The following is a 22,588-nucleotide window of genomic DNA, read 5'->3' on the forward strand; positions in this document are numbered from 1 at the left end:
CCTAAACAGAATAGAAACACAAATCAGATGCTTTGTATGTTGTCTTGTTTCTTGGGGTTTTTTTGCTTTTTTGGTTGCCTTTTCTTTTTTTCTACAAAGCCTGAGTTGGGTGCCTTGGCTCCCTGTACAATGCATGGGGAGAGAGGGGCCTGAGAATGAGATCCCGAAAAGCCAGGAGCCACGTCAGCTAGGCCATGAAAAATGCATTACGGACCATGAAAGCTGGTCTTTTGTGTGATTTTACCCTTTACTATACAGATTTCACTCAGGAGACCAATGAAATTGGTCTAAAATTGGGGGTCCTGAGCCAAAAGGGAGTTGTAAGGGGGGTCGCAGTATTGCCACCCTTACTTCTCCACTGCCTTCAGACCTGGGTGGCTGGAGAGCGGCAGCTGTTGGCTGGGCGCCCAGCTCTGAAGGCGATGCCTCACCAGCAGCAGGGCAAAAAGAAAGGTGGCAATGCCATACCATGCCATTCTTCTGCACTGCTGCTACCTTCAGACCTGGGCGGCTGGAGGGCAGCAGCTACTGACTGAGGGCCCAGCCCTTCAGGCAGCAGCACAGAAATAAGGGTAGCAATACAACACCATGCCATCCTTCTGCGCTGCTGCTGGCGGCGGCTTTGCCTTCAGAGCTGGGCTCCTGATCCACAGCCGCTGCTGTCCAGCTGCCCAGCTCTAAAGGCAGCACCGCCGCCGCCAGCAGCAGCAGCGCAGAATTAAGGGTAGCAGTACTGCAACCCCCGCCCCCTAGAACCTTGTGACCCCACCCCAATTGTAGGACTCCTACAATTACGACACTGTGAAATTTCAGATTTAAATAGCTGAAATCATGGAAATTACTATTTACAAAATCGTATGACTGTGAAATTGACCAAAATGGACCCTTAATTTGGTAGGGCCCTACCCGTGGGAGACGCCCTGCCCCTCTCATGTAGTTCAGCCCTTAAGTCTGGGATGCAGGGAGGTGCCTACGTCTGCTTGCAATCCAAGCCAGGAACCCTGTCCTGGAGTCAGGTGACTAAGCTGTTTCTTGTAAGAATGAGTTATGCAGGTGCCTAACTCCACACAAGATGGCCCAGCTCATAACCTGCTCCAGAGTGGTTAGGAAACTCACCTAGAGTGTGAGTGAGAGCCTAGTTCAAGTCCCTTTTCTGCTTGATGAAGAGAAGGGATTTGAACAGGGAATCTGCCATCTCTCAGGTATGCATTCTGACCACTAGACTGGAGGTTATACAGCGAGTTTTGTACACTTATACAATTATTTAAAGTGGACCAGCTTCAACAGGATGGTTTGAGAAAGACCCACATCAGAATATCTCATAGCCCAGTGGTTAGGGCATTCGCCCAAGAAATGTAGTTGATCTTTCCCTTTTCAAGTCCCACCTCATCAGACAGAAGTGGCAATAAAACCTGGGTCTGCCTTGTCCCAGCTGAGCACCCAAACCATTGGATGATAGGTTATGAGGGAGGTCATCTGTCTCCTGCTCTTTTGTGTGGAGTTGGGACTGCTCACAGAGGGAGGCAGCAGTGTGCATGCCCAGACTCAGAAATGTAGGTGTCTAGGGAATTTTCACAGCAGGAACTTAGGTACCGAGTTTTGGCACCTACTGGGTTAGGCGCAGCTGAGCAGGGGTTTTGTAGATCACCAAGGAGCCTAGAAATTGGATTTCAAGACCTAAAACTGGGGTTTAGGTACCTAAGTCCCTTTGTAGGTTTGGCTCTACCTCCCTTCTCTAAGGGAAGAACACCTGTGTGCCAATCATCCCTGTTCAAGAGAGAGCACTCTCTTGTTTAGTAAAATATTTATCATTTTCCCATTTGTCTCAAACTCTCTTAGTCCAGTAAAAAGATGTGTGCTTATATTTCTCTCCAAGTGTCCTCCTTGAGGTCTGACAACTTGATTCAATGTTGGCAGACTGGAAATCTTTTGAGAACTCTGCTTCTACTCAGACACATAGTACTGCGTGGTTTTAGATGGTTCAAGTATACTAGAAAATAGTGTTTCAGTTGAACCCAGGAAGTGTGAAATGACATGTGAAAGTGTAACCTACCTGACCACAGAGGAAGTTTCTTTCTAGCCTCCTAGTTAAGAGGTTAATTTGTGCCCTAGAGCATGAGGGTTCATAGACTTTTTACATTTTTTTTATTCTAACTGATGTGATTATGGATGCATTCAAGTCATATAAATGTCTAATTCTGCTTTTGAATCATACTAAACTCCTTGCCTCAATAATACCTTGTTGCAGTGAGAGCTGTAGATTAATTATGCGCTCTTTAAAAAGTATTTCCTTTCATCAGTTTTAAATGTGCTGCCTCAATCGCTAACATGGAAAGCCCTCCATGCTTCTGATCCTTTCCCTTGCCCGTCTCTGTATGCTTTCTATTTCATCTGTCTGTCTCGTTATGGAGTGGCCAGGATTGAATGCAATATTCTAAACAAGGGTTATAATTAACATTTTCAGTATTTTTTCTATTCCCTTCTTTATTCATCCTAACATTTTTGTTTGGTTTTCTAACTACCAGTGCACAATATATGAGTAGTTCAAATGATTCCTTCTGGTGTGCAGGGCTTTGCGTTAGTCTGCGCTGAATTTCATCTATCACTGTGCTTCTCCATCATCTAGCTCTGTGAGGTCAGTGGCGAATTTCTCACAATTTTTTTCTAATCTTGACTTCCCAAAGTAATTGTGTTAGCTGCTGAATTTTACCATCTCACAGTTTATCCCCTTTTCCACAGTACTGATAAAGATATGAAACACCACTGATCCTAGTATGGAAAGTTGAAGTTCTGCCACGTTGGAAGTTAGCAATTTATTCCTTTATTTGTTTTCTGTTTCTTGCATTTTTTTCTTCATGCTCCTGTCTCCCAACTAATTAACTCCATAAAGACAATGAGCATTGTCAATGTGTACAACAGGGTTCAGATACTGAACTATGCAGTCTCTCCCTTTAAAATAATGTAATATTATGCGTTCTCTAGGGACTTCCATATTATTAATTTTTAACCCTAGCATATGGTCATTCTTTACAGTATATCTGTGAGACTTGAACTCACAGATTTAAAACCACTGCAGAATGAAGACATAAGCTTTTAGTATTCATAATACCTTATTTCATCTAGTTTAATTTTCAAGTATTCTATCTTCTCTATGATTTTCTTGTAATGTCAGTAAACACCTTGTTTAAGCTTCAGTACTGTGAAATAATAGAACTCTCTATCTTACTTGGATACTTTCAGTGCAAATGAACATAGTAACATTTGTGATGTTTAAACGGTGCAATTTTTGACAGTACTGCACATATAAAATTGGAATAAGTGCTTTGTACATTCAAATCTTAAATGTGGGCTTTTTCTCCACGTTATAATAAAACTAGAATTCCTTATGAAAGTATTTTCATGAACTTTAAACAATCCTTGCAAATTTAGCCTTGTATTCCTTAAATAAGACCTACTTTACCTTTTATTTAAACTTAAATAAATGTGTCTATCAAATATAAAATAGTAAAAGCATGTATAAGAATTTCATTTTAGTAATAATAGTAGTTTTTTTCACTTTTTTGTTTACTAAAGCCTAGAGAAAGTAATGTTGCATCTTCAAAACAACATCTGTCAAACCGATTTTCATCAGATTAACTATATCCTCAAAGCAACCATCACAGGTTATAAAATACTAGAAATGTAGGTTGTACTTAGCATAAAACACCAATAGAATTTAAAGCACTTGAAAGTGTGTTACAACTGAAGCAATGATAGCCTGCTCTTTTCTTGGGGTCTGCTGACATGCTCACATCCCCCAACCCCTATTTTTAGCAGGTGTTACTCAGTAACAGTAGTGTATGTTGGACTACTGCAAACACAGTAAATGTCTCAGTGCAGTAGTTCTAAAACTGTAGTGTCTGGGACTGGTCTAATGGTTCACAGAATTAAACATTCTGAGAACGAGGCAGTAGGGTTCGGGATGGAAGGTGCATCTGTAAGACGATCTCTCATAAAGTTGGCCTGTGAATTAGAGTGAGAGAACTACTGATTCAGTGTACCATGTCCTTTTCTTATCCTTCGAAATCTGCATTGGCACATGTCACAGTTAATCAGATCTTCAAAGAGAAAGCTGAGGATCTTGATTTTCAAAGATCTTTGGGGGACAAAGAGGTCTAGCAGAAATAGACAGGAGAATCAGTGGATTTAATGTAGCATACAAACATTATCCTGTAACCCAATAGTTTATATCTATGTCTAGGTTTCCTTATTTTCTGCTAAAGAAGAAATAGGATATGATTGTGCATTTACTGACAGGTTGCTGTCCCTTTCACTGCAGGAAGGGGTTGGAATGGGGGCAGGGAAGGGGTAGGAAGAGGCGAGGCAGGGCAGGGGCGGGGCCTCATGGAAGGGGTGGACTGGGGGCGGGAGCAGCGGGTGGGGGGGTGTCAGTGACGCAGCCCTCAGGCCAATGTACTAGTCCTCATGTGGCCTTCGTGATCATTTGAGTTTGAGACCCCTGGGCTAATTAGTGTAGCAAAACAAGGTTGAAGGGAGAATTTGTCTTTTCTATTTCAAGCATCCATTAATTGCCAAGAATATCCAGAGTCATCTTACATTAGGTTAACAAAGTCTTACTTCTGCTGTACCTGTGTTCTTTTTTCCTCGAGGGTGAGTAAAGTTGAACAAATCAATTAAATAACTATAATCTTTCTTATTTTTCAGCCCACCTAAACCAACGGTGTTCATCTCCGGTGTCATTGCAAGAGTGAGTTTACATGTTAATTTCTTTTCAGTCATTTGATTAAGAGGCCTTTTCACTTCATCACTGATTAGAGAAAGATTCTTCATTTTGATCTTTTCCCTTCCCTGTCATATTTGACTTGATTGGGGTTTATATTTATATTTTATTTAAGCCTCCTTGAGTATTTTTTATTTTATTATGTTTTGGGTGAATAGCTATTTTGAAATTGTTCCTACTGTTTCAGTTTCAGAGTAGCAGCCATGTTAGGCTGTATTCGCAAAAAGAAAAGGAGTACTAGTGGCACCTTAGAGACTAACCAATTTATTTGGGCATAAGCTTTCGTGAGCTACAGCTCACTTCATCGGTTTTTGAGTTTAAAAATGTGAAGCTAGTTTGCTTTGTCCTGTATCCTTGATGCCACTGCGTCCACTTTTTTCAAAACTTGTTACAATACGGGCCATCTCCAGTAGCTTGATCCATGTGGGTAGACACCTGCTGAACTCAAATGGGCACCACACAAACATAAGGGTCCAGCCACACAGATCCAACTGCATGATCTAACTCTGTGTGTGTGTGTGATATGATAGAAGCACTTACATCCTTACTGCATCTCAGACATAAGTGTCTCATTAAAATTATACTGGGGAGATGCATAAATGTAATCAAGTAATGAGAATTCTGAAAAGCTGAGCTTAACCGTGCAATTGCCTACATTAACATTATTAGCTCCATCGCAGTGCACATATTTGGACTACATGTGCAACCCTTACTCACAAATGTGAGCACCTGTTCATGTAAATAGTCCGTTAAAGTCAATGGATTACTTTTGGGCATACTGATGTAAGTGTTTCATAGTCTAGTTTCTTGTGGACAAACTTTTTTTCTATTTTGTAGTAGACTAAACTCCTTGTGGGGGGTAACGACTGTCAGTGCTCAAAAATGATAAATATGTGTTTTAGTTGCTTCCTATAATTATAATAGAGCTAAGGCATGAATATCAACATGATGTGATTAACATTAATTTGCCATGAGTTTAATAATAATTCATGCCCAAGCTCACTATAATTGTCAGTATATGGAATGTAACGTAACCTCCCTATATACTCAAAATGAATTACCCAAACTTGTGTCAATCATATTACCACCAATTGGTGAGGTGAAACTAAGCTAAGCGTGGGTTAAATGAGTGTAAATAAATTCGTTACAGTTATGTTTTGTTTGACCCAGACCCCACACCCTTACTAGACTGCAGTGTTCAGTTGGTAAGTTTAATTTATTTTGTGGGGCTGGAGCCAGAGGACCATTTAATCAGTGGTCAAGCTGCTGTGAATAGTCTTGTCAGAATCAGTTAGGAAAAATTTGCACCCTTGTATGTGCCCGGCCACCACAATGTCCTCTGTAAGACTTAAGTCCTGTATTGGAACTGTAGTGGGTGCCAGTGGAGAGGCGAAGCCCACACTCCCTGTGAACTGTGAAAGGTTTCCATGCCAACCCAACCTGATGGTGGTAATTGATCCACACTGGGGAAGTGATATAGCCACAAGATCTGACATGCCAAGAAGAGGCTGCTGCCATTTGCTCAAGCCCTTGAGCTGGAGTAGCAGAGACTTGCTGGCCTCAGAATGAGACTGGGTGTGTATTTCACCAATATAGTTGTGCTGGTCTTCCCCCGCATAAAGCTCAGCATTACTGTGCCTTTGAGGATTTCATCCTGAGATGTTTTGGGGGGTTTGTTTGTTCGTTTGCTTTTTACAGCCAAAGACATTTGCAGTACAATTTAGAAGCTTTAGTCTCACTTTGTTAGCTCTAAAATGGTGACATCTTGCCTTGGTGACATACAAACATCCTTCACGTTGCTGAGCATAAAAAAAAGGGACCTGGACTTTACAAGGTCCAGGCCTAGAGAAAATAGAAGGGAAGCCCTTTCCTTAGTTACCTTGGAACTTTTCCTTCCTCTAGCTTGTATCTTGCTCTATAGGAAACACTTCACTCCTTGGTAGGTTACTGTGGTGACCTGCAGCATGCTTGCAGCCAGTGGTCTGCACTCCATAGCTCGGGCAGGCAGTACTGCACCTCCAGGCTCTACTGTGGCTGCCTTTATCTGATGAAGTGAGCTGTAGCTCACGAAAGCGTATGCGCAAATAAATTTGTTAGTCTCTAAGGTGCCACAAGTCCTCCTTTTCTTTTTGCGGATACAGACTAACATGGCTGCTACTCTGAAATTTATCCTCAAACTTTGTCAGTTCACCACCAGCAAACAAACCCAGTGTTTGAACTAGGAGCCACTTTGGCAACCACATCCTTCAGTCGGAAACAGAGGGTTCTCTTCATAGCAGAGAAACATTTCTGGAGGACAGTGATAGACCCACTTTGGCAACTGGTTGCCTTCTAAAACACTCACCAGTCACATTTAGTGTGTTAACAATACCTGCATTCAGCCTGCCATCTCAAGCATATGTGAAAGGGGTGTAGGAGAGGGTACCCAAAAAAAAAAATCAATGACAGCAGAGGAGAAAAAAGAGGGGAAAATATCACTTCAGAGAAGAAAATATCTTCAAAGAAGAGAAAGATTTAGTGCGGAGAGGGATTAAATGAAGCAATTTAATGGTGAAAGTTATAGTTAGCCTAATGTTTGCAAGTTGTTGTAGCTGTGTTGGTCCCAGGATATTAGAGAGACAAGGTGGGTGAGGTAATATCTTTCATTGGATCAACTTCTGTTGGTGAAAGAGACAAGATTTCGAACTACACAGAGCACTTCAGGTCTAGGAAAGGTACTCAGAGTGTCACAACTAAATACAAGTTGGAGCAGATTGTTTAGCATAAGTAGTTAACACATGTTCTAAGAGACCATTCAAGGTGAAGTGGCCTGAGAGCACCTCCCTAGTCTTTGGCCAAAAAAGGGGGAGGTTAGTGAGTTACAGATTGTTGTAATAAGCCATAAATCCAGTGTCTTTATTAAGACCATGAGTTTTAGTGTCTAGAAGAGTTATGAATTTAAATTCCCAGACTCATCTTCTGCAGGTATTGTGCAGGTTTCTTTTGAGGATGAGGACTAAGAGGTCAGATATTGTGTGATTGTTTTGTGAAAAGTGTTCACCCACAGGTGATATAGTGTTTTTGTCTTTTATCATTTTTCTGTGAGAATTCATGTGAGAGCTCAGTTGTTATCTGGTTTCACCCACATAGAATCATCTGACTGGACACCTAACAGTAGACAAAAACAGCACGCTTGATGATTACATTGATAGCTTCAGGAAAAAAATTGACTGAAATCCTTAAACATCCCATTCACCACAGTCTCTCCACTGCTGAGAAGACAGCAACACTGTCCCTGAAATCCACCCATCAGATAGTGATCAAACCAGCAGACAAAAGGTGCACCATTCTAGTCTTCAGCTGTGATGACTATATCAGTGAGACCAACCGCCAACTCTCTGACACCACCTACTATAAAGAACTCAAAGACCCCCCCACACACACCACAGTTCATCCAGGAATTTAAGGATATCATCAAATCCTTCCCCAAACAACTCCAAGAAAATCTCTACAACCTCATCCCCCATGAACTGCCCCCCCAGAGACCTTCTACGTGCTTCCCAAGATACATAAACAGAGGAACCCAGGCAGACCTATCATATCTGGGCATGGCGCTTTTATTGAAGGAATATCAAGACTCATAGAAACCATCCTCAAACCACTCACCACACAAAGGGACAGCTTCCTCCATGACACAAACAACTTCCTCCACAAACTCTGCAACATTACAGCCTCCTTCAGAACACTATCCTTGACACCAAGGATATCAACTCCCTCTACACCAACATCCCTCACAATGATGGCATCGCTGCCTGCCTTGAATCTACAAGACAAAGGACAACACTCAGATATCCAGCCAAAACACAACACCAAACTCATCCATTTCATTGTCACCCATAACAGTTTTACGTGCAACAACAAACACTTTGTCCAAGCCATGGAAACAGCTGTGGGTACTAGAATGGCTCCCAATATGCCAACCTGTTCATGCACCCCCATGAGGAAGAATTTCTGGACAAATGCACCACAAAACCAGTGATATACCTGAGATACATTGATGATATTTTCATCCTCTGGACAGATAACCTAAACTCCCTCATAGATTTCCACCACAACTTCAGCAACCACCACCTGTCCATTAAATTCTCTTTAGAACACTCCCACACCAGCCTCAACTTCCTGGACACGATGATCAGCTTCAACAGTGAAACCTTTCAGACAACTATATACAAGAAACCCATGGATCACCACACACATTTTCAGAGATCCAGTTACCAACCCAAACACACCAAGAAATCTGTTATGTACAGTCAGGCCCTCAGATTCCACAGAATATGCTCAGAGGAGAAACTGCAAGATACACACCTTAACACACTAAAAACTGCCTTTGTCAAACAAGGACACTCCACCAGAGAAGTAGATCACGTCATGGAACAGGCCATCCAAATTCCACAAGAGAACCCACTTCAATACAGGAAAAAAAAACCCTTCAACCCCACACCAGTAGTTGTCACCTGCCACCCAACACTGTAACCCATATAAGGTATCAATAAACAATTACAGCCCATACTCAATGGGGACCTGAAAGAAATATTTCCCAAACCCCTTCTTCTGGCCTTCAAACAATCCCCTGATCTCAGTAAGCTCATCAGAAGCAAGAGCCCGACAACCAGGACACACCAACACAAAGCAGCACCGGACCCTGTCAGATCAACAGGTGCAAAACCTACCTACCTATTTCCACTGCTACATTGACCAGTACCTCCCACAACACACCTTTCAAGATCCATGGCTCCTACGTATGCCTATTGCACCTTGTGGTGTACCTCATCCAGTGCACTAAATATCCCAACAACTATGTGGGTGAAACCAGACAATTACTATGCTCTCAAATGAAGTCACATAGAAAAGTGATAAAAGACAAACACCATATCACTCATGGGCCAACCCTTTCACTAAATGTCATTTCATATCTGACCTCTCAGTCTTTGTCCTAAGGGAAATCTGCACAACACTTTCAAAAGACAAATTCATAACTTTGCTAGACACTAAATATCACAGTCTAACTAAAAACACTGGATTCATGGCTTGTTATAACAATATGTAACTCACTAACTTCCCCTTTTTTGTCCTATGACTGAAGAGGTGTGAATAGGCCACTTCACCTTGAATGGTGTCATAGAATAGACTAGGTGGGTGAGTTATATCTTTTATTGGACCAACTTCTGTTGGTGAAAGAGACTAGCTTTCAAGCCACACAGAGCTCTCCTTCTTAGAATGTGTTTACTTCTGTTAAGCAATCTGTTTCACCGTGTATTTAGTTGTGACACTGAGTACCTTTTCCAGACCTGAAGAGAAGCTCTCTGTAGCTCAAAAGTTTGTCTTTCAGCAATAGAAATAGGTCCAATAAAATATATCACCTCTCCCACCTTATCTCTCTAATGAACAATATGGCACTGAAACAGCAAAGGCAAACTTGACAAAATATAGAGGGGACATTAGGGTAAAATGGAGGGAAAGAAAGTAAAGCAGACATAGGATTTCTGTTTTGTATAAAGTCACTTCTTACAACATTGTCAGTCTGCCAGTAAGCAGAAGTTAAAGTGTTTCTGGCCTAAACATAAGAAAATTAGATTCTTCCCCAGCGTTTAGACAGGGATATGGTGATACTCCCTCTCTCGTCCCTGCCCCTTTGGATGCTAATGATTGTCCTCCATTGCTTTTTGAAGGGTTGACAGGGATGACTTCACAGACAGAAATAAGCAGCTGCCTGATTCCTTGCTGATTTTACAGCAAATACATACTACTGCAATTGACCTGGTTTTGCAGAGTAGGTGTTAGGTGATGATGGCACAGGTGGGACCAATGCTTCTTTAAAAGGGACATTCTGAGCTTGAAATCTAAGCCAGGTTTATACTTTTGAGTTAAAAGCAGTTTGGGTATGCAGCTCCCCTGGTGGAATTCTGTTTATTTGTGTGGTTTAACAAACTCCTTTCTCCTGTTTTTAAAATGTTTTCCCCTCCCTTGCTGCTGTGTGAAAAAATTGTCACAAATAAGGAAACTGAGCATAATGAACCAGTGAAACTGAGGCCATGTCTACACGTACAGCTGCGCCACTGCAGCGCATCTCGTGAAGACGCCATGTGCCAATGTGAGAGAGCTCTCCCATCAACGTAAAATCACCTCAATGAGTGGAAGTAGCTATGTCAGCGGAAGAAACTCTCCCGCCAACAGATAAGCACTTATGTCAGTGTAACGTATGTCGCTTAGGGGACGTTTTATTCACACCCCTGAGCGACATACATTTTCCCGACGTAGATTGTAGTGTAGAAATAGCCTGACTTTACACAAAGTGCTGACACTGCAGAAACCAAAAACAGAAAAATGTTCTCTCTCCAGTCTGTAAGATACAGTCATTTTAGGTGCTCCTTGGAACAACAGTAGGTGAAAATTTTCAGACAGAAGTGTGATTTTTTTTAAGTTGACAAAATCACTGTTAAATATGCCAACATAGAGTGCATGCAGTGTGTGTGCAAAGGAAGAAAGGAATTAGAGGGACCCACAATGTTTTTCATATGCTCTTTATGCTTTAATAAAAAAAAATACTATCAGTTTGAACTGGTTGGCATGTTTTTTCCATGTTTGTGTTTTTACTGGTGTGTTCTTTAACAGGGTGATAAAGACTTCCCTCCAGCTGCCGCTCAGGTGGCTCACCAAAAACCTCATCCCTCTGTGGAAAAGCTTCCTCATCCACAACACGTCAATCAGCACATCCACCAGCCTCGCAAGTGAGCCCTCTGTCAAAAAGCCAGCCAAACTGCATCAGTGAATACATTGTAGAAAGAAGAGATTAGAGTTTTTAGGATTCACGCTACCAAATCAATAAAACTGGCCTTTAAAAATGATATATGTTGCTTTTGCCTGAATTCTCCATGGTTTAATAAAAATGGAGACTTCATTAGATTCTGTTACTCCAGATGGAAAACATGCTGCTTCGCTGTTGTGTGTTTGCTGATCAAGAGCATTACTCAGTTTTTCCAGTTCATTTTTGCTTAGCATTGTAATATATCTGTTATTGCCAAGACCAAACTTGAACATAAATAATTAATCTGATGAATGGATTTAGATGCAGGATTGCCATAGCCAATAGCAGAGGTAGCTTTAATGTTAAACCTGTTGGGGATCATATAAGATTTTGTGTTTGGTTTATTTGATGTGGGGAGGATGTTTTTTGTATTTGTTTGGGAGGTTTGTAATACATGGGAGTCTGATTTTTATAGAATCTTGCAATCTGGACTATATTTGTAATCTAGAATATAAAAAAGAATGTTACTAAAGTTTTTATGCTTTAGATTCTCTCCTTTGAATTTAGCCATGGCAGAGAAGAATTGACCAGAAACCATGCTCAAATAAGGTGTGGGGAGAGGAATCTAGTTGATCCTTCATGACACATGTTCCACTTACACCACCTCTTCCATGTAGACGTTGCACATATGAAGTGCTGTAGCTTTAGGTGGGAGGAAGATGTCAAAATAGGGGGAAGCCTGTTCTATGCAATGTCATTCCTCAGCTCAGCTGTTGAATTTGTGAGACTTCAGGACCCTGTGAAGCCTTTCTAAATAAAGTGAGTAATAAGGCATAACGGTGTGTAGTAAATCAATGAGGTGCAAGCAGTCCAATACTGTGAAGAAGTGAGCTCCCTTACTTCCCACTGAGAGAGTTGATGGAACTCAGCATCTCACAGAATTGGGCCCAGAATAGAAGGGTAAATTCCTTTAACTTAAATACAGTATATGGTTACTGTTCTAAAATATGGACTATCTGTAACTGTAAATGTGGATAACATCATCATGCATGGTCTGTTATATACCATGTCTGATGTTTTTGCTATTCTTTTACCATAGGCAAGCAGATGATGATACAGATGAGATATACCATTTTAACTAACATAATCTGATTAGTCAAGGTTAGGTCTGGCCATGTGTATAAATCTTTTTATGCTTGCACAGTTTAAAATCACTAGCTCTATCAAAATCAGTACCCCTATCAATTGCCTCCCACATCTAATCTCTATACACCCATGAAAAAATTTTTAAAACACGTAGCCTGTATTTTGTAATATGTACTTGAATTTTTAAAGGAATATAAATACACTACAGGCTTTAGTACCCTGCAGGATTATAGAACTTCACTTCAGGGAATGTGGCCACTTGGACCAACAGTGAAGTCACTCATCTGGCAAACCCTGGGAGCTCTGGGCCGCTCAGGGCTTTGGTGGTGCATTTAGGGTTAAAATCAAATAGCATGAAAAAGTAGTGAGAGGAGAGCTTTAAAAATACTCTTTAAAACCATGCTAAATAAAGTCATGATTATTCTTTGAGTGGCTGATTATTGTAAACTGAAATAGAAAAACTAGTGGTATTTTCTAAATGGGATAATTTAGTTCACTGTGAGTAAGATTTACCCCTGTGCAGAGGCCCTGCACAAGGGCTGTGCGTCACTTGGTGAGGATCCTCTACACAGAGAAATGAACTTCACCCTGTATGCATTCATGTACATCTGCAGACCAACAAAAAGTATAGTCTGGCTATACGATCCTTTAGTAAATGAAATAAGATTGTGAATTTCTTGGGCTTCTGGGAAAATATTCAAATTTAATAAAAATGTATGCAGGGATATTTTCTTGTCAGCTGTCTTCACCGTACTGTCAGCTTAAGAGACTTGTGAACTGTACTTGCCTTAAGGATGGAGCATCCGCTCAAATTAAAATGTGCATATTCAGCATTTGAAAAAACCATACTGAAACACACAGCACAGGGCACAGTCTAAGGGCACAGTCTTGTAATCCCTTCCACTGTGGTTTTGTTAAAGCCAATAGAATTACTTACCTGAGTGAGTTGACTTGCGTTTTGGGGCAGTCACTGTCTACTCCTCTTTTTGTACAGTGGCTACAGCAATGGGGCCTCATGCTTCGTTTGCCTTTAGGCACTATTGTAAAACATGGCTAATATTAATAATACTTGCTTGTTGGCAGGATTCAGCCCTAAAGCATTGCTGATACGCTAATGGTCCAGTCAACAGTTGGCACTGTCCTGCACCAGTACATCTTCCTCAGTTATTTAGTGGTATGTGGGTACTGGCTTTGGAATTTACTTGTGTCTAGCAATAGGAGATGACACTGCATGCTTCCACTGATTCGTTACTTATTACAGTGACCATCAAACTTATTGTTAAAAGCTAGGCACATGGATAGTTACATAGTTCTCCTATTGCTGGTTGTCAGTGGAATAAATACAGTATATATAGACAACCTTTGCAGCATCCATTAGATAGTCTAGACAGCTGTAGCTGTGTGCAGCAGAAAATTTCTCAGATAGTTTTAGCGATTTTAGAATTAATATAAGCTTAGAGGGACTCGCTCTGTATAGACATAGTATAGAAACTGTTGGATATCCATGTTTGCACACATAGCACCACCTTGTCCAAAATAAAAAAATCTGAGCCAGGGGATGGATTGGGTGCTGCTGCTGCAGGATATATTTTAATTAAATAATTGCATTTTAACAGCCTTTAAGTGCGATATAAAGTATCCAGATGTTCAGCTGTTAACCTGAAATGAATGTTTGACGTTTCCGGGAATAGAATTGTCAGCATGGTAATGTAACAATAAAAATGGCTCCTGTGGTATATATTTGTGTACCTCTCCATAGGTACAATACATCTGAACTGTTATTTGATTCTTACTCAAAATGTTAAGCAATGATTCAACATTTGAACTAGTGACATTTATTGAGGTTGCTTGGCACAAGATACGGGAAGTTTTAAATAGATTCTCATCCTGTGAAGTATTCCTGGATCATTTAAAATAAAACTAGCTGCTGTCTACTAGACTGTTGGTTGCTAATGCTAGTTATGAAACCGAAAATCCGGGGATCCCCAGAAGTTCTTCGTGTAGAACAGATGTAGAAGCTGGGGAAACTAGGTACAGCAGTTTGTCTTAAATTGATATGGTAAAGGAAATGGTACTTAACATTTTAATGTAGTACTTGTTTCAGTTCTGTTCTCTCTCAATGCAAAAGGTTTTATAATCAGCATAGTAGTAAACTTCTCAAACTCCTTTAACACGATGTATAGATTTGTAGCACCCTTTGTAACAAGCTAGTTTAAAAAAACTAAGATCACAATATTTTTGGAGACTTACTGGTAGTAGTAATTTATTATTATTACTACTTACATAGCACTATAAATGTGCGTGGTGCTTCACAGTACACCTAAAGATGGATTCCCTGCTCTGAGGAGTTTACTGTCTAAAGCTCTGATGCTGCAAACATGTACACGTGTTTAACTTTACAGACATGACTTGTTCTATGAACTTCATTGGGACAAACCACATGCATAACAGACAGCTTCCCCATTCTAGAATTCACAAACCTGAAGTGGTGGGATATTAAGCCTAATAAAGATGGAGTGAAATTTTCACTGTTTGTGAATACTTTGGGGTGGTCTTTTAGCACTGGAGGTTGCCTTTTTCATTTACAGGTGATGTCTTGTGCAGGTTTTACTGTAATTGAGAGGGTGCAAGGAATCTACATTAATGAAAAAAAATTTCCTCAAACCATTGGTACTTAGATGGGGTCATATAATATATACCCTCTCAGAAAAACTTGGTAACTCCACATGGTCGCTGTGTGACTTTTTAACTATTCCTGCCCTCAGGTTGTAGTTGTGGATCATGCAGGAGGCGGGCTACCTACTCTGAAGATATGGGTGGGAAGGGGCTGTAGTTGTGTGGATGGACTGAGGACTCCATGGAATGTTAGCTGCTCTGAGTTCTTTTTCTAGGCCCCCTGCTCCCTGGTAATGTGAGACTACATACCCACGGGCCATTCATTCCAATAGCTGCATAAATGACAGATTCTCTAGGGAAGCGGGGCTCGGGGTGATACTGGGGCACATGTTATTGCTATTTAGTACAACATTACCTGTGGATATCTGCCATCTCCTGAGGGGAGAAGGCTCCTGAGCCCTAGCTGTAATGCGTTAAGGTGGAGAAGCCTCCAGGGGCTTGGAAGGGATAGAAAGCATGAAGTGGAGACGTTGCTTCTTTTTTCTGCATCCCTGAAAGCCTCTCAGGAATTTGTTTCTCCTGATTCCTCTCAGCCCACATCAATTGACAGAGAGTATCTGGCGAATGGTATTTTCCTTCACCTTTCTATAATATCCTGGGAAAGGCTTTGGGACTGGAAGGCTTGGAGAAGAGATAGAAAAGAATGTTTTGTACAAAGTGGTCCACAAAATGAAAAAAACTGAGGATTTATTTATTTATATTTAAGACTTGTCCCTTTCCCTCTCCTGCAAGCTACTGAGCTGAGGCAGGAACAGGGGCACAACATTCTAAGCGGACTATTTATTACTGCTTGGAGGTGGCAGAGGTATTAAGATGTGATCATTTATGCAACCTGTACTGATCTCACAACACTTGCTAAGGGCCAGGTTTGAAATGCAGACACCAAGCCTATTACAAGATACACGCTTGCAAGTGATCTGGTAAGTAGCCCTGTAATACAATCCCTGCTGCCCAGCTTGTCTTTGAGGTATTTGTAGCAAACTGAAGTCCGTAGTATTCTACACTCACAGCATTAAAAAAAAAAGCTTTTGTAATCTATGATTTTCAGGATTCTAAAAGTTGGTTTGCGGTTAGTGAATGATGAATATAATACCACAGTGCCTACTGACGATAGTGAGGACACCTGTGTTACCTTGTAGTTCTCTCATTATTGTGTGTGTATATGTGAGCAAAAATTCTGTAGCAAAATGTATTTACCCTTGCTTCTGGCTGATAATCAGGTGACTGTGTACAAAAGCAGGCAAAGTAACTTCATCCCAAGGCATTCTCAGTAAACCAAGCGATGTATGGTGTCAATGGGAGTCAATCTTCTTATAACAAATGTTTCTGGAAGTTCAAAACCATTTATTCATTTCAGGTTAAACTCAAGTGTTTTCTGCACTTAGTGGCAGCTTCAGAAGCTGGAATAACTTGCGGCTCACGGTATTTTGAATGTGACAGGAACCCCAGGCCATGTTTGAAATCTCATAAGGCAATCTATTCTTTTGAGAATCCTAGCCAGGTTCCTCCTCCACTGCGGGGAGACTGTACTTGGCTAACCAAACCATATATACCTTCTGAGGTTTGCCCATTACAAGAATAATAGAAATTAGAGCTAGAAAGATAATGTCTCAGGTCCAGGAAATAAAAGTTCAGCCTTTCCTTGCCTCAGTTCCCCATCTGTAAAATGGGGAGAATCGCACTTCCCTACCTCACAGGGGTGTGATGAGGCTAAATACATTTTAAAATTATGAAATACTTTGAGGTTTAGTGATGAAAAGTGCTATATAAAAGCTAGGTATTATTACTGTAATGGAATTGAAATAAGTAGCCTATTGTAGCATGACAGGAGAAGATATAGATTAGATTTAAAATGCTATATTGTGAAGAGGCTGTTACTACATGGATGGCAAAACCAACCCCTCCAATGCTAAGATGGGTTGAGGTACACGGGAACAGAATCTTTCAAGGAGGTGATCTACATGGTGAGGATATACAGCCTTAGGATCCACTGGCATAGAATCCTCTGCCTTTCCATTGCAGCTCAATGTACTACTCACACTCACATGTGCAGGCTTTTGCAGGATCAGGCCGAAAGACAGATGAGTTAGCTCCATCTTCATTAAATTTATGGTTAAGCCCTGCTTAATTATTTTAAAGAAAAATATTTTAGCCTTTACCTCTTAAAGGACATTTAGGGCTTGTCTACACTGCCACGTTACAGCGCTGAAACGTGCAGCGCTCGGCGTTGGGGAGTGTTTTTTCAAACCCCTGAGCGAGAAAGTTGCAGCGCTGTAAAGTGCCAATGTAGACAAGCCCGTATTTAACCTTAGGTTTTTCTGTAATTTTAAAATGATTTATAACTCTTGCTCTCTAATGATGCTTAGCGCTTGCCTCCATTTTGTACAATTAAACCTCACGCCTTTTTAAAAAAATCTGTTTTAACCCTTGCCTATTTCCATTGCTGACACAAAGCAGGCAGGCCAGGAAAAGCAAGTTATTGCTGAGGTAGTCTCAGTGCTTAACTGAGTAGAATGCAAGTGGCATCACAAGGGCAAAGTGCTGGGAGAATCTAGAGCCAGTGAAAGTGGTAGGCTTTCAACCTCTGCCCCCAATAGACCCCTGGAGATGGAGGATGCATCAGGTGCAACTGCCCTAGAGCTAGTGGAAGGAAGGGAATGGGAGTAGGCCCTAGTCCAGGGGTGGGCAAACTTTTTGGCCGGAGGGCCACATCTGGGTATGGAAATTGTATGGCGGGCCATGAATGCTCACAGAATTGGGGGTTGGGGTGCAGCAGGGGGTGAGGGCTCTGAGGTGGGGCCAAAAATGAGGAGTTCAGGGTGCAGGAGAGGGGCTCTGGGCTGGGTCAGGGGATTGGTGTGCAGGGGGAGGGGCAGAAAGGTGAGGGCTCCGGCTGGGGGTGAGGTGTTGGGGGTGCAGGAGGTTGCTCTGGGCTGGGATGGAGGGGTTCGGAGGGCGATCAGGGATGGGGCAGGTGCATGGGTCGAGGATGGGGTCCAGGGGTCCAGGTTCTGGATGGCACTTACCTCAAGCAGCTCCCAGAAGTAGCAGCATGTCCCCCCTCCAGCTCCTATGTGGAGGCACATCCAGGTGGCTTTGCATGTTGCCCTGTTCACAGATGCTGCCCCTGCAGCTCCCATTGGCTGCAGTTTCTGGGATAGTGGAGGGACTCTCTTAAAAAAAAAGGGTAAGTGAATCTGCACCAGTTGAACTTGATGGTGCTCAGTAAAAGTGACTTTCGTTAGAAAATTATATTGCAGACAAAATGGCCAGCTACAGTTCTGTACAGTCCCAGAGCCCTAAACTCCCATTGACTTGAATGGGAGGTGAGGGCATTCAGCAGCATCCGGCAGGATTTGGGCTCCATTCATAATTCAGTGATTTGTAAGTGTGCATGACTGTGAATTTTCTTCCAGGGCAAGGAGAGGGGAGAAATGTTTACATGTAAGGTTTAAAATTTTACAGGCTTCCAGTTATCTACAGGGCTCAGCCCAGGAAAGCATATGTTGGTCATGTGTGCTACAATAGGCAGAACCGGGCATATATATTTTATAGGTTGTGGAATCAAGACATAATTCAACTAAAACTGAGCCCTCAGATTATATCTGATATTCTAATCCAGCCACACACTGAGAAAAAGAGTAGTCAGTTTTAGAATCTGAGATCTGATATTTTATTCATCTCATGGAGATGGAGCAATGTGGGCTCAGACTTCAGTGAATACATTTATGAAATGAACACCTTTAATGTCCTTTACATTATAGTTTCTCAGTGTTGAATATTTAAATCTGAGCGGTTTGTTTTAAAAAAATAGTTTAAGTAGAAGCTGATTCTATGCTCAGTTCCTATTCTCATGAAAAACTGTAACAAATAGCCCAAGTGAGAACTTTTTTTCCATATAGTCTGATTTATCAACCAGAACAGGATAAACATTAGCCTACTGCTGATGTGACAAATGTGACAGCTGGAGGGGTCTGGAATGAATACAGAAACCTTAAATAAGCTTTTCAATTGAGCTCATTATGAGGACATTTGTTAAACACACAGCCTCTTCTTTTGCTGTGCCAAGCAGCTCTTAGCATATACACATTGGAAACCTATATTTATAGCACAAGGGCTCCATGTTGCATGCTAATTCCTGGTTCACCATTAGCCGATTGTTTCTAAGTTAAATATTGATGAGAAGTATAGACCGTGATCTGACTATTTATCATGGTTTTGAATAATCCTCTCTCCTGAGTTCGTATATTTACTTCAATAGATGTTAGTGCATTAATATACACTTTTCTGAATGTTATTGTATGCAGAATCAATAACTGCTTTTGATGGTCAATCTTTTTATAACTGGTGTGATTTTATCCCGTGGAGGCAGGCGACAAAGTGCAGAACATTCCATCAGCCTTCTTGTGCAGGAATCTATATCAACAGAACTTAAGCAAAGTCTTCCTGGATTCCCTGCCAGATGTCAGCCGTCAAATCTTTTAGTGTAAGGAAATTTTACAGCATCTCTACTGTAGATGGCCCAGATCCTGCCAACAGAGTCTGCACATCCACGGCATCCTGTTGAATTCAGTGGCCCTCCTCGTGGGTAGTATAAAGGTAATTACAGACTTTGGTTGCAGGGGGGAGGGATCTGTTATCTGAGTTAAAGTGGTAATCTCCAGAAACGTACCCACAGCAACTGTAAGATATCAACTTGAAAAATAATAAAACAGGAGAATTAAGAGCCAGCTCCTGGACTGCAGCTGAGCGCTAATCCCTAGCATTATAGTGCTGCTTCAAAAATGCTATTACAGTAGACACTTGTTTGCATCAACACTTTATAAGAGCAACTGCCGCTTATGAGCAGCATTTCCCCGGGACCACGTTCTCTCCTGTGAATGGTCAATACTCCCCATAACAGCCAGAGCTGCGTAGGAGCAACGTAGCAAAAGGGCGCCTGATATGTTGCTACTACTGTATTCTGATCTGATACCATTGTTACATTCACCTTGCTCTGGTGTAAACTACACAGGAGCAGGATCAGCAATACATCAGGCCTGGAAGGCTCAGTTGTTCTGCACACTGAGGTGAGTGGGTAGCTTCTCCATTTCTCAAGACAGCGACTGGGGGTCGGGTCTCATTTACAATCCAATATCAGTTTAGTGTGCTAATCCTGTATGTACTTAAGGGTTGTTTCTCAGTAATTTCTCTTGTTTCCAGCCAAGTTAAGTTTTGCTTTTCTACTTCAGTGTATTGATTTATTTCCCATCACTCATATTAATCTCTGTACATGCAGTAATAATAAACAAACTGGGACAGGAAGGAATTGAGTCAAACTTGACTGCCTTTAAGTCGTGCTGCTTGGCATTGTAAGAGGGATCAGGCCTTCAGCCCTGGAAAATGTATACACTTTGGCCCTGATCCTACAAGGAGACATTCAGGCAGACTCCTGCACCTGCACAGCCCCACTGACTGCAAGGGAAGGGAGCTGGAGTTCATGGGGGCTCAATAGAGGCACAGGGGGTTCACCTATGAACCTCTCCTTGCTAGACTGGGGACTTAAAATGGTGGCAGTAACTGTTTTTACTTTTTATTGGAAAGCTCCACCAACTGCTATTGTGTAAGGTGGTTTGTTGGCAAGCAGGAGCGGTCACTACTATGAAGCGGACATACCCATGCATATGCAACCCACACACCTCGTCGGTGTGGTGCTCTGTCCCAGCTTGTGGCACCAAGACCACTTCGAGATGAATGAGTCTGTCCTACAGCCTTAGCTAAGGGCCACGTGGCCACATGCAGGAGAGGCTTATGCATTTAGCTCCATAGGTCCCAGGTTCGATCTGCCTGCTGACAACCAGAGTCTGTCAGCATTACAAGAAGGGGCCTGTCCGGGATTTCAACGGGGAAGTCTCTGAAGCTCAGGATGCACTTCCTCAGCTAGGGGAAGTATGTAACCCACACACCTGGGGGGTGTGGTGTTCTCTCCCATCTAGTGGCACCAAGACCACTTAGAGTTAAATGAGTCTGCTCTACAGCCTTAGCTAAGGGCCATATGGCTTCTAGCTCATGCACGAAGCTTCAGAGGTCCCAGGTTCAATCCCACCCACCGATAACCAGAGTCTGTCAGCATTACACATGCACACACTATATGACTCAGTATTCATTACCAGTAATAAATTCTTCTAAATGGGAGAAAATGCTCTGTTTTTGCAAAGATTAATAAAAAGGCATATACAGTATTCATCAGCTAGAACATTTCCACCATGATGACACACACACTTCTATGGATCCTGCATTAATTTACAGAAGTAACGACACTGTTACTGTTCTGCAATGGTTACTAAAAGGAGTCTAAGTTTATATACTATTGTTCTTGTTACCAAAAAGACAGCAAAGCACTTGGCAGAATGTCTGCTTTGCACAGAGATACTATTCAACTGTTAGTTTAAAAGAAGACATTGTTCTTAATGCAGCATTCTTTACAGCACTGAAAATCCAAAAGTCCTTTGACTAACTTTTTGAAAGAGAAGAGGACACGGAATGAAAAGATTAAGACACAGTCCTTTACAAGCAAGCTGTCATAAATACAAAGGGAAGGGTAAACACCTTTAAAATCCCTCCTGGCCAGAGGAAAAACCCTTTCACCTGTAAAGGGTTAAGAAGCTAGGATAATCTTGCTGGCACCTGACCAAAATGACCAATGAGGAGACAAGATATTTTCAAAGCTGGAGGGGAGAGAAACAAAGGCTCTCTCTGTCTGTGTGATGCTTTTTCCGGGAACAGAACAGGAATGGAGTCCTAGAACTTAGTAAGTAATCTAGCTAGATATGTGTTACATTCTGTTTTGTTTAAATGGCGGAGAAAATAAGCTGTGCTGAATGGAATGTAGATTTCTGTTTTTGTGTCTTTTTGTAACTTAAGGTTTTGCCTAGAGGGATTCTCTATGTTTTGAATCTAATTCCCCTGTAAGGTATTTACCATCCTGATTTTACAGAGGTGATTCTTTTACTTTTTCTTCTATTAAAATTCTTCTTTTAAGAACCTGATTGCTTTTTCATTGTTCTTAAGATCCAAGGGTTTGGGTCTGTGTTCACCTATGCAAATTGGTGAGGATTTTTATCAAGCCTTCCCCAGGAAAGGGGGTGTAGGGTTTGGGGAGGATTTTGGGGGGAAAGACATTTCCAAGCGGTTTCTTTCCCGGTTATATATCTGTTAGACAC

At 41.6% G+C, this 22,588-nt stretch overlaps 1 protein-coding gene across 1 annotated transcript in view; it reads left to right on the plus strand.

Moving 5' to 3' along the window:
- The window catches only part of DAP (death associated protein), a 90,572-nt gene extending 77,436 nt beyond the window's left edge, over positions 1-13,136 (plus strand). The window contains exons 3-4 of the mRNA XM_073332338.2: positions 4,705-4,747; positions 11,432-13,136. Of these exons, the coding sequence (XP_073188439.1) occupies positions 4,705-4,747; positions 11,432-11,551 (163 nt within the window). The 3' untranslated portion in view covers positions 11,552-13,136. The remainder of the gene's footprint in view (positions 1-4,704; positions 4,748-11,431) is intronic.
- The last annotated feature ends 9,452 nt before the right edge of the window (positions 13,137-22,588 follow it).

This window comes from Lepidochelys kempii, chromosome 2 (genome assembly GCF_965140285.1).
Source record: "Lepidochelys kempii isolate rLepKem1 chromosome 2, rLepKem1.hap1, whole genome shotgun sequence".
Lineage (NCBI taxonomy): Eukaryota > Metazoa > Chordata > Testudines > Cheloniidae > Lepidochelys > Lepidochelys kempii.